The following is a 12553-nucleotide window of genomic DNA, read 5'->3' as shown; positions in this document are numbered from 1 at the left end:
AATGTTTTTTTTTCGCAAAAAGTCAATGAAAAGTGCAAAATTTTTCAATGAAAATGCTTGAAGAAATATATTTTACCCCATTTCATGACATATTTTATTATTATTTCGTTTCATTTAATTACACCAAAAATTATTCAACATCGAAAAACTTGAATTCAAAATCGAAAAAGTTCAATTCAACATCGAAAATTCTATATCATCAAAAAATCTGAAAAAATTTTAAAAAATCATGCTCATGTCAGTTTCTTTTATTTCGAAGCACGATCTGAGAAATTTGTTAATTCAAATTGGAAAAAAAATTTTGATGTTTTTTTTTTGGTGTTTGATTGTGTGAAATCGTGGAAATAGGATAAAACTGAATTATAATAAAACTCTTCACATGTATTCAGGTGATATCAAGGAATTTGAGCAAAAAATAAAGGTGATAAGATAGTTCATGATCTTGTTTTTTGTGCAAAAAGACAGAAATTTATGTCATTTTTTCAAAACAAAATGTTTTGAATTTCATTTATTGCATTGGAAGCTGATAAAATATAACATTTTCAATTTTCAAAATGAGAAAAGGATCAATGAATATCAGTCTTTATCATAGAAAACAGCAGTCAAAAACGAAAGAAAAACATTTCCAATAAATAAACATATGTTATTATCAACATTTGTGTTAATGAAAATATTTTGGTTTTGACTTGAATTGAAATTCTGAACAAATTATCTTTTTTTTTCGATTTTGAATAAAACATTTTCGATGTTTAATAAAAATTTTTTGATGTTGTTTAAAACTTTTTCGATTTTGAATTAAACTTTTTCTATCTTGAATAATTTTAGGTGAACAAAACAAAAGTTCATTTATTTATGAAATCATGTTTTTTTGAATAATGTGTGAAATGAGAAAAAATATTTAAAAAAACTAGTTGAGAATGTTTCAAACAACTAAATAATATAAAAAAAACGATGTTTTGTGATATGAAAGCTTAAAATTTCTGTGGATAAGTATTCGATGAAAAAACTGCAAGCCAATGATCAAAACATATAATTATTATAATCCTTGATCTTTTTATAAAATATGAAATATTGAAAAAAAATATCTTAATAATTTGATTATTATATAATAAACAGTTCTGGTTATTTATTATTTTTTAACAGGCTTGTGTCTAGCTGTTGGAAAGGCAAAAAAGGAAAGGGTCTTGATTTCGAAAAAAGGTCAAGATAGAATCATAACACTATTTCGATTTTCTTTAGCAAATAATACTTCAAGCTTTTTGTATTTGAACAGAAGAATATGTCATTATTTTTTTTGTTAAGTTCCTTTTGTTTTAATTTCAAATAAAACAAAAGGAACTTTTCAAAAAAATTTAGACATGGCTGATCCTTTTTGAAATCATTCTTTCGTTCGAGATTTGATCAAATTTTTTATTTCAATGGGATTGAGAAAAAAATTTGTTTCTGCATTAACAACATCCTAAACAACGTATATTATCAGTTTTGTTCAATTTTTCAAAAATCCCATGGAGATTTAAATTTTGATCAAAACTCGAACAAAAGAATGATTTCAAAAAGGATCAGCAACATATTCTATCATTTTTTATAAGAAATTAAGTGCATTGCGGAGAAATTTGATGGATATTGAGCAAAAAATGTTTTTATAAAGTCTGTTTTTCTTTCAGACGGATATGAAACATTTGCGTCTTTTCAAAAAGAGAAACCCTAATATTGATTTTATTTCTGTTCCCACTTTCGTTGTTTCACAGGAATAACTAAAGTCGCATTGAAAAGTTCATATTTAAGCAAAAGCGTATCATTTAACAAGTTGTGATTATTTCCTTAAAAAAATCAATAAACTGAATCGAAACAGAGCTTAACGTACTCAACAACACAAGTCTGTGATAAATCCCTTGTCAAAATAAGAATAATCTTTCAACATTAATAATTATCTCGATGAAACATAATAACACCAAAAATATCAATGCATTTGATCATTTTTTCTGTTAGGTTTTTGAGTTTTTGTGACTAATTTTAACAATAAAACTTTATGAATTTCATAAAACCAAAAAAGAAATTTCATTTAAACTTCATTTTAAAGAAATCAGGGTTTGAATATGAAGGTTTTTATATATGGGTAATTCTTTTTGAAAAGTCGCTATGGATCAAAAATTAGTCCCATGAAAGTTAATAAAAAAACACTCCGTTACCATAATACAAATGAAAATATAAAACTCACACAGTGATGTTAGTAGGCTCATAACAAACTTTTTTATGAGAAGATATATATTTTTCAAAAAATTATGTATCAACTTTTTTGATCAAAATTAAAAATTGAGAATTAATGATAAATATGTGATAGCGTTTTTCAGTTTATTTTGTAATTGCTTATTCATGAAATTTTCATAGTGTGCATCGATTCTTTTTTATGAATTAGCAAGAATTCTGATTATTGCAGATGTTTGAATTCATTCGGATTTTCTTTAAACTCAGAATGAATATCTATTTTTGTGGAATCAAATATGACTTTTACTAGTAAAAATTAACATAATAATTATTATAACCGATGGTTTGAAACTTTTTTTTCTTTTATATTTAATTTTATTTAAGATTTTTCATATTCACATTTTTGGCACTCTTTCCCTAACACAAAAGTCCGCACATTGATAAACGGGCAACACTGAAGCGCACACACATCTGCTTTCGTCACAGTCATCTTCACACGCAGGAAACATCACACAATCACACTCTCAAACATATTCTTCTCCTCCCTCCATAACATTATCATTGAAAATTTTTCATCCGCTTTGAGGAGATTCTCCTTCTCCTAAAACTCCAGCAACACTATTATCTCTGCCTCCTGCGACACATACGCCCAATCTCTTCGCTCTGGCTGTGCAGCAACGCGCTCTGCCACAAGTATCTTTGTCCTTCTCGACTGCAGTACATCAAATGCCCTCGCATTGCCATTTGCGCCGGATAGTGCACAAACTCCCCACCCTCCGGGAAATAGAACGCATACGACACCGTCTTCGTCCCATACGCCCCCAAAACAACGCTCTGTGTCCTCGTCGCACTGCCCCTTTGCAGCACAATCGACCCTCCTGGCACTTGCATCAGCACCTCCACAGACCTCTGCACCTCTTCGTGTTCGTCAGAACCGCATCGCACACACACACACACCCTGCTCGCATCTTCTCCCATCCAACATACTTCCTCACCTTCCACCCTTCCTCTTTCACTTCCCACATTTAGCCCACATCATATACAAACTCCTGCACAACTACCGATTTCATGTGCATGCATTTGCTTGGCCCGTTCAACACCGATCTGTGTTTTATCGTTTGCCTTTATCCTTTTCTTTCTCTTTCCTTTTCTTTCACTTCTTTTTTTCATCAAACCACTCCACCTCCTTCACAAACAACACAGCTGCTGTTTTCATTCTTCAAATAGAAGAACTTCCACTTCATCTCATCGTCTTTAATACCTTTTCTACACAAACCGGCCGCACACAAATATCTGTCAGTGCGGCAACAAACGCTGCTGACGTAAACGTATCAGTGCCTTCAATCACATTCACCGACACAAAAGGAAGAACCTTCATGCACCTTCAAACATCGCATTCTTTCCCTTCTACAGCTCCCCAAAGCAGATATCGCTCATCATCCAGATAGAAATGGCTCCACTCAATTGGAGCAGTCAGAATAGTCTTCGCGCGATAATATTATTTCTCCATCTCTTCCTTTGAATGTTCCACCTGCAGGAACTTCACAATTGGCTATCTCTTCTTCTTCCTCAACACCACCTCCACCACTATCTGCAAAAGAGCCACAAGAAGAAGATGCAAAGTCATAACGCTCATTCTCTGCTTCAATATTCTCCATCTTCTTAGTACTTAACTGAACATCCGCTGAAAATTAGTGGACAATCTGAAATGCTTTTCGAGGCATCGCTCCTGCTTGCTCATTCTCTGTATTGCATTCGATTGCGTCACCGTTATCAGCATCAGCACTGCCAATGCACCTGCTCCTGCCGTCTCAACCATCGACATTGCCATTCTACCACTCAACCTCACCTCTCTTTCAATCTGCTTCGTCTGCCTCATCTGCTATTTCGCTTCAGTTGCACCTCCAAGCAGACACAGCATCAGCTTCAGCTCGTCATTGTTCCGAATGTTTCACCCGCCCATTGCGCGCATGTCACTCAGCTGCACATCGTTGAAAATAATCTTCTGCATGTCAGGCAGAATCCCTTCTTTATTCTGCACAAGCTCCATTAGCTTTATCATTGCCATCTCATTCGAAACGCAAACTCAAATCACCTTCACTTCCATCGTTCTGATATGTACTTTCATCTTGTGACAAAACCCTTCTTTCGTTGAATGCTCGCGCCGATGCTCCTTTCACACTGCTCTTTCTTCTAACTTCTTCTTCTTCTGCCTCAATCAACCCCTCAACATCCAATCCCGATCGAAGCACTGTCTCAAACATCTTCTCCTCTTCTTTCTTATATCTCGCTTGCTTCTTCATCTTCACTTTCACATTCTCCACAAGCACCACACATTTCCTCACACTCCTCTTAAGTAATTCTTCTCCTCTTCCTTCTCCTCTTCCTTCTCCTCTTCCTTCTCCTCTTTTCTTCGCCTTCTGCCCCAACTCCACCAGTCTTGCCGGCACAGGCACTTGCTCCACTGCATTCGGCCCAGCACACAAAGCTGTCTCTGCGTATTCCTCAAACATCCCCACATCGCACGAGCCCTGAAAATAGTGGTTAATTATCTTCTTATTTTTGCTTGCTCAACTAGGCCGAATCGCTTTCGCAAAGTATTTCGATGAACTTTTGAACATCAGACCATGAAACTGCTCATATGTAAATTCGCTGTCTTGATCGCAAAACTCTTGGAATTTCTTCTTCTTTCTCTTCATCTTCATCTTCATATTCATATTCATCTTCATCTTCATCTTCATCCTCATCCTCATCCTCATCTTCATCCTCATCCTCATCCTCATCAACAAACTTGTACAGCTCCTCAAACGCATTACACCACACATCAAATGCCCTCACTTTTGCCTCGTCTCCCTCATTCTTCTTCGTCTTCGCCTTCATCACGCACTTCAGCAGATGAAGAATTCCTCCAAAGCAACTGTAGCATTCATATGAAGATGTCGACAGATCTTTTTTCTTCCTCGTCGCAACACATTTCGAAAGATATGCTATCTTCAACGACACTCCTCCTGTCTTCTTCCCATTTGATCTGGAACATTCACTTTCACATCTTGATGATGTTGATGTCGATGATTTTATTTTCTCCTTCTCCTTCTCCTTCTGTTCCTTCTTTTCTTCCTTCTTTTCTTCATCCTTCTCATCTTCTGCTTCCCAACATCTGCTTCTCAGTACTTTTTCTGGCAGAATCAGCGCCGAGTGCATCTTCTGCAAAACATGCTTCTTCGGGTCAAACACATTCATCAGCCGTATTTCACTCAATCGTCCTTCTCCTCCTCCTTCTTCTTTTCCCTCAATTTTCCTTCTTCCGTGACACAAACTTGATCCGCATCCATCACCATCGCTTCCTCGCTCTCATCGGCTGTTGTCACTACGGTAATGCTCTGCCCCTTCCCTGCAATCACTTCCGTCGAAATAACCACACGCCTCCTCTTCCATTCCCTTGGTGCTTCGTTCAGCACAACTGTTGTTGAAACCCCCTAAAAGTTGATGTTCTTCCAGTCTGAAACGCTTCTCCTCCAGTTCTGCGCTGCTCCCGTTCCCTCTCCTATCACAATGTTCATCATCATCTTCTTCCTTATTCTCTCCATCATGTCTGCCATCATCCCTCCACTTTCTCCGACACAGATCGTATCCCATGCATCTGAGCTTGCCTCAATCCTCCAAGTCTTCTTCGTCACAACCTGATGCATCAGTACAGACTTTTAATCCATTGTATTCCTTAGCCACGCTGCTGACTTCAACCACAAATGGAAGTTATCTTTTTCTGTGTCCAGCCTCTTTTCCAAATTGAAGAATGACAACTCCACCTTTGCTGTCTGCATCTCTGCCTGCCTCCACTCATGCAACCGTGTTACCTGCGTCTACGCATCAGACGGGTCATCAAACACACTTACAAAAGCATGAGCTCACTTTATCAACGTGCAATTGCTCGGCATCTCCTTTTCATAACCTGCTTCTGCTCCTTCTCTGGTATCCATGTCATTTCAACACACTCCGCCGTTTTTGACATAGCATTTTCCCAATCATCCACGTATCATTCCAACCTGCGCTACCACGTCATTGCATCGCATATGCATATGCTGCAAGAAGCATGCAAAGCATTTGAATCAACTCCTTCCTGACGATGCAGATACGACAAGCAAACTCGCGCTCCTCTGCTTTGTACCTGAAACGTTCTTAAAAGAGCACAGAACTTGTTTACCAAGTCTTCTTCAATAGTCTGCTTCATCCATGCCACCCCCCTGTTGAATATAGAACCAAAATCTCGCACGGCTCCAGAAACAACTGCTTCTTCGGTGTTGTGCTTCTGCTGTATCTACGTTCGTTGATTCACGAAGCTGTACGACTTCTTGGTAGCAGCATGTTCAGTTCGTCCAGCACAGTCACAAACCGCTTATCTGCAAATCACACACATCATTCGTTGACTGCCTTGTTAAACCAGAACACTTCTCTTCAGCTCACCACCAGATTCAACAACAACGAGCACTCTTCTATTCTGCCTTCGCTCAACATCTCCTCCCCATTCCTCTTCTTCTTCCTCTTCCTATTCTTCCTATCACCCAGCACAAAGAAAGCAAGTTTCTTCCTCAACTTTTTCATCGAATTTGTCTTTTTCCTCAATCATTGTCAAACGGTCAACTGATGTTTACAACTGCTCCACATCTCCAGTTATTTCAATTCGACTTTTCATTGAAGAAATACTCAAACACTCATATTCTTTTCCTGCTGAAACATTCTTATTTCTCGCGAATTCCGATGTTACATAGCAGGCACGCAAAGTGAGTGCATTGTTCAGCATTTGTTGCAGGCGACTCTCTGAAAAAATCGCAATCCATGTCTCCGCCTTCACAAACCTCAGCCGACTCAGCCCAAGCGCCTCCACAATCAGCAGCGCAATTGCTTCTTCCAGCTTCATCTGGTTTTGTTTTATTCTTTCCACAAACTCTCTGTATGTCGTTGGATACACGCCTTTGGCCTCATTCCCATCACATTCCTCTCTATCAACTCGCACTTTGGAACTGCCAACGCAATCGCTGCTGGAGACAGAACCATATCCTTCTCCTCAGCCATGCCTCCGACTGCCCCTTCTCCGCAATCTCCACCGCTTCACACACTGCAACCCCTCGCCCCATCACTTCATCCTCTCTCTCCATCACTTCACCGCCACAAGCCTCGACTGCAGCGATCACGATTCCAGCCGCACAATCTCCAATCACATCAATGATGGATCAAGCAGTTCATTGATAGATTTGAGCGCAGTCATGTTCAACACCGCAAAGCTTTGCTTGCTCCTGGAATTCTATCTAGCTGAAGTTGCAAGAAAAGGAAACTGAACCACCAGCGATGCAGAAAGTGTCGCCGAAAGCACCACATTGTACTCACGCACAAAGAACCCACATGCAGCACAACACACCGTGCCACAACATATTCCCGTTGTGCCTGCTGCTCCCACGGCGATAGCAGCAGCTGCAGCGACAGCGGAATGTGCTGCCCATACACTCCAGCCGCCTCTGGCACAATAATCCGCAGCCGCCTCTCGATGTCGTCCAACACCACATCCGACGTGTTTGAAGCTGATGACGCAGAAGCATCCGAAGGATCAATTGCAGGTGCTGATGATGAAAGAAAATTGTTTGATACAAACTGTTTGTATATTTATATTTGAAGAGATTACATTTTTGAGTTTGTAATAAATGGAGATTTTTTTGAAAATTAAAATATCTAACTTCAATTTTTAAAAATAATATAAATAATTGCTCAATGTTTACAACTCTTCGAATATCTTTCGATTGTTATAAGCGTTGTTTTAATAAAATTTTCCTGTTTGATAATTTCTCATGTAAAAATTCCAGAATTTAAGCTAATAAAATTGTATTTATCTTTTAACAAAAATATCATAAAAAACAAAGTAATTATCCATGAATTCATAATGAATATTCGAACAAATGAAATGAAAATGAAGAAATAAAAACATTTAATTCATTTTATTTAAATAGCTGGAATGAATATGTTGACATAAGTGTATCACAAAATAAAGTTAAAAATATATATAATTTCAACATATTTCTATCCTGTTTTTCTTTTAAAAGCGAAATAAATTTCAAAATATAACATTTTCAAAACAATAACGGGAACGGAATGATCAACATTTTTTGATCTAATTTTCAGATCAGTTAAACGTTTGCGACTTTTCAAAAAGAATAACCCATATCATAATTCAAAAATTGAAAAAATTAATAAATTTCTTTTTTTTTTTAAAAAAAAATTTAATAATAATAATAATAATAATAATAATAAAATAAAAATTAAAAAAAAATTTAAATAAAAATTAAAATGAAACCTTCATCTCCATTAAACCAATGATTAATCCAAAAGGAATGTGAAAAACAAATCGTTGTAACCAAAAAATTTTGTTAGTCGTATCATACCCATTTGCCCATATTTCTCTCCCAGAAAAGCTTCAAGAGAAGGAACACATATTTGATTAATTTTCAAATAGAAATTTTTTTCAAATTTTGAACAGAAGGAACTTTTCTAAAAAAATATGATATTCAGTTTGCGTAAAAAATACCGGACATCGCACAAAATACAGGACAAGATCCATTTCACAATAACTGCAAGAGAAATAATTCTGATAATTTTCCTCAAAACACAACTTGTCAATACAAACTCAGTTGAAAAACAAGACCTCTCTTCAGCTTCATTTGTGCTCTGAGAAAAAAAATTTTTAAATATTGGAGAAATAGGATTTAAAGTATTTTTGAGATTTCAATCATTATATTTTTCTGAGCACAAACGAGGAAGTTTTGTAAGTCTCGTTTATCAAATGAGTTTGCATTAATGAAATATATTTTGAGGATAATTATCAGAATTTTTATTCTTGAGGTTATTGAGATATCGATCTTGTCCGGTATTTTTTGCTATGTCCGGTATTTTTTGCACAAACTGTATATTTTTATCATTTCGCAAAATGGTGAAATAAAAAATGGGACAGAATTCTTGCATTTATGAAAAATTCAATGATTTGTTCCAAAAATTTTCTGCAATTGTTTAATTATTATTCTGTCATTACCGTGCAATATTAAATATCGAAAAATCAAAAAGTCTTGAAAAATAATTGAAAGAACAGTGCGGAACAAAATTCATAAATCAAAAAATTTCGTCCCAAATTCAAATAACTTCCCAGCAAAATCTCATCTATAATATTCATTCTAATTTCTCCAATTATTGTAAAACACATTTCCCCCCCCCCCCCCCCCCACTCCCATCTTTTTTAACCACAGGAAATATTTCTCCAAATTCGAGAAATGGACTGAGAGACAGCGTATGATAAATACAAAAACAACATCAACCACTTCAAACTTGCATCAGCTTTTGCGAAAGATTCTGCATAAAAAATGAATTATCAGTTGGGCTCGAACGAGAAGAATAAGAAGAAGGAGAACTGGTTGAAGACAACAAATGCGTAGTTGAATAAGCAGAAGGTGCTAATGATATTCCCAAATAATGATTTCCAGCAGGATGTGGCACAAACGTCGTGAACGCAGCCCATTCATGCACAACAACTGTGCCTGGAACATAAAGAATACAGCTTGTGGACGAGGCAGCACACACATCTTCTTTCTTTCCCGAAGTTAGCGAAGTAGCTGCTGCTGTTACAGCACATTCATCAGACACAGAAGCAGAAGCGGAAGCAGAAGCAGTTTCACAGACAGGCGCTGCTTGTCTGATAGGAAAAGCCGCCTCGTGCACCGTCAGTGGATCGTGCGGCGTGTGCGAAAAGGGCGGCCAGCGGCGGCACGAATGCTTCCACAGCAAGCCAACAAGCGCAGTCGAAGAACAAGACGCATATTTGGGCACGATCGGAGCAAGAGAACGGAACCACAGCGGATGCGCATTGACAATGCGATTCAGCTTTTTTTGCTCTGCACGTGTAGACGCTGCAGATGAGGCTTTTGGAGAAAGTTGAGTTGTCTGAGCGACAGTCGGAATGGAGCCTGCTGATGGCTGCTTATCTGGTTTTGTACCCCTTTTCGGCTCTTTCACAGCAGGCTGTGCTGGTAAATGGATTTTCTCAGACGTTTGCTTTGCCTCTGGTGACGTTTTAGCAGAAGTTGTGCGAGAAGCTGAAGGAACATACACAAACTTTGATAATTTTGCTTCTCCTTCTTTCTCCTTTTGCTCACTTGCGCCCTTGCTCTTTGCCTCAGATCTCTTGACCTCTGTAGGGCAACTGCTTGATCCAGAACATACAAAACTTTCAAAGCGGTCCGCCTGCTCCGCAGCTGATTGAATGTGTCTTAGCGGTTCACCGCTCAAACAGAACTGAGAAGAGATTCTCGCCGGAACAATCTTCACCCTCAAGCCTTTCGCTCCAAACAGCAATTGCGTCGCTAGAACATCCATCGACACATTGTGATTTGGCGAAAGATGCGTAGGCATCCCTCGAATAAGACCATCAAACAACTGTTGGTCAGCTGCAGATTGGGAATCCCTCTTCTTGGCAAATCGTTCACCCCTTTCTCCTCCTGCATCTGCATCACTTATAAGATCACCTAATCCCATGATCACAACCTCTTTCAATAAGGTGCAACATTCAGGATGATTTTTTAAAAGAAGTCCAATATTTGTTGGAGCACCAATTGATACAATTGTGATTTCATGTGGAAATGCTTTTGCAACTTCAAACATGAATTCAGATGCTTCAAACTGCTCCAACTCGTTCATTTCCCTCACTCCATTTGATGCAATAAATTCACGAGGTAACAATGGAGATCCCTCATTTCCACTTAATCGAAATGAACGATGAGTTCCAAGAGGTCGAGATGATCCTGTAACTATCGGAGTATTTTTCGCTTTTCCAACTTCCCGCTCATAAGATTTACAAATCTTTCTGATGGCTTCTGCTCTGATTGTAGAAACTGCACAATTTGTTGTTATGCCAACAATTTCTATTTCAGGAGAACGCAATGCATACAAAAGTGCAAAAGCATCATCAATATCTGTTCCCAGATCAGTGTCTAAAATAATCTTGCATTTTGTGGAATAAGCAGGATATGGCTGCGGTACAACAGGGCCTCTTGGTAAACTATAAATGCTTTTTAGCTCTTCTCTCGACATTTCAAATCTCTCTGTTTTGTAAGCACAATGACGTGCACAGTATTTATATGGTGCAATACATAAAGGCATTTGCGGTCCTGAAGAAAAACGAGACATTTGAACAAATGAATTTTAAAAATGGTTAAATATATTTATTTTATTATGGGTGCATTCATATTTCTATTCTTAGAATTTTTATTGAGAATCAGAATTGAAGATTTGAACTACACTAATGCTCACCCTTCGCGAATTAAATCAAAAAATTTTCACATTTGCAAGAATTTTATTTATTTCATCTTGAGTTTTAATCACAATTGAATAAATGTTGATATTATTTTTTTGAAAAAAATGATAACTTTCAAAATGAAAACATCAAGTGGAATAAATTAAAAATTTAACGTTAAATGAAATAACAATTTTTGCAATTTTGTAAAAATGGAAATTCCAAAAATAAAAAATATCAGCAACACGCTCCAATTTTGCTAGAGGCAAAAAACATTTCTTCAATACTTGCTTTTATCATTAAAATTTCAGATTTATCAGATATAAAACTGAATATCAAAAAAGATATACACATAAAATCAATTTATCAAATTCATATAAATAAATAAAAAAATAAATATCAAATGTGAAGAAAATGAAAAGTTGAAAGGATCAAAAGAAAAAGATAAAACAATACAAAAAATAAAAAATAAAAATAAAATCAGACTGACGTAGTAATCGTCATTTGAAAAATCCGCTATTTTGTAGCGATAAATTTTATTTTCATCATTTATCTTATCAAATAATAAAATCAAAATAAATATTCACATTTCATCATCACACTTTTGCATTTCCTTGTAATACAGTACCAATTTGAATCAAAACGGTATTTATCAAAATAACAATTAACAGTTTTTAATCCTTTGCCTTCATTAACATAAAGCAAAATGATCATAAGCATGAAATTCGATTTAACGTGAAAAAAATCGTCAAAAGGTATTTCTTTACATATTTCCAACCTTCAAAATATATTGATCTAATACATTAATTGCATTGAAATCACCTTTATCGTATTTATTTGATCAATTATTTCGGAAAGATAATTTGCTCTCATTTCAACAGCGATGAAACAACAGCAATCATCAAGAATTTGCGAATCAAATGACTTTCAACATAAACATTATTTATCTGGAAGAATAAAAATTGCTTTTATAAAAAATTTTGAGAAGTTATTCTTAAAAATTTTCTATCAGGATAAATAAAGATC

The 12553-nt window shown here is 36.4% G+C and overlaps 3 protein-coding genes across 3 annotated transcripts; all 3 read right to left on the bottom strand.

The window, feature by feature from the left end:
- Positions 1–2806: 2806 nt before the first annotated feature.
- Positions 2807–3230, bottom strand: MONOS_15557 (uncharacterized protein; the record flags this gene model as incomplete). The annotated part of the gene is made up of 2 exons (XM_067868442.1): positions 2807–3122; positions 3193–3230. 2 exons carry the CDS (start codon positions 3228–3230, stop codon positions 2807–2809), a joined length of 354 nt encoding a protein of 117 aa, XP_067736493.1.
- A 435-nt stretch (positions 3231–3665) lies between these two features.
- On the bottom strand, positions 3666–5894 carry MONOS_15556 (uncharacterized protein; the record flags this gene model as incomplete). Its single annotated transcript, XM_067868441.1, has 5 exons — positions 3666–3889; positions 4292–4736; positions 4876–5424; positions 5523–5681; positions 5757–5894. The coding sequence occupies 5 exons, from the start codon at positions 5892–5894 to the stop codon at positions 3666–3668; spliced, it is 1515 nt and encodes a 504-aa protein (XP_067736492.1).
- A 3667-nt stretch (positions 5895–9561) lies between these two features.
- On the bottom strand, positions 9562–11421 carry MONOS_15555 (inosine-uridine preferring nucleoside hydrolase; the record flags this gene model as incomplete). Its single annotated transcript, XM_067868440.1, has 1 exon — positions 9562–11421. The coding sequence occupies one exon, from the start codon at positions 11419–11421 to the stop codon at positions 9562–9564; it is 1860 nt and encodes a 619-aa protein (XP_067736491.1).
- Between the last annotated feature and the right edge of the window lie 1132 nt (positions 11422–12553).

The sequence above is a fragment of the Monocercomonoides exilis genome, assembly GCF_001643675.1.
Source record: "Monocercomonoides exilis strain PA203 chromosome Unknown scaffold1-2713096, whole genome shotgun sequence".
Lineage (NCBI taxonomy): Eukaryota > Preaxostyla > Oxymonadida > Polymastigidae > Monocercomonoides > Monocercomonoides exilis.
The sequence above is the reverse complement of the archived record's forward strand: the minus strand, read 5'-3'. Positions and strand labels throughout refer to the sequence as shown.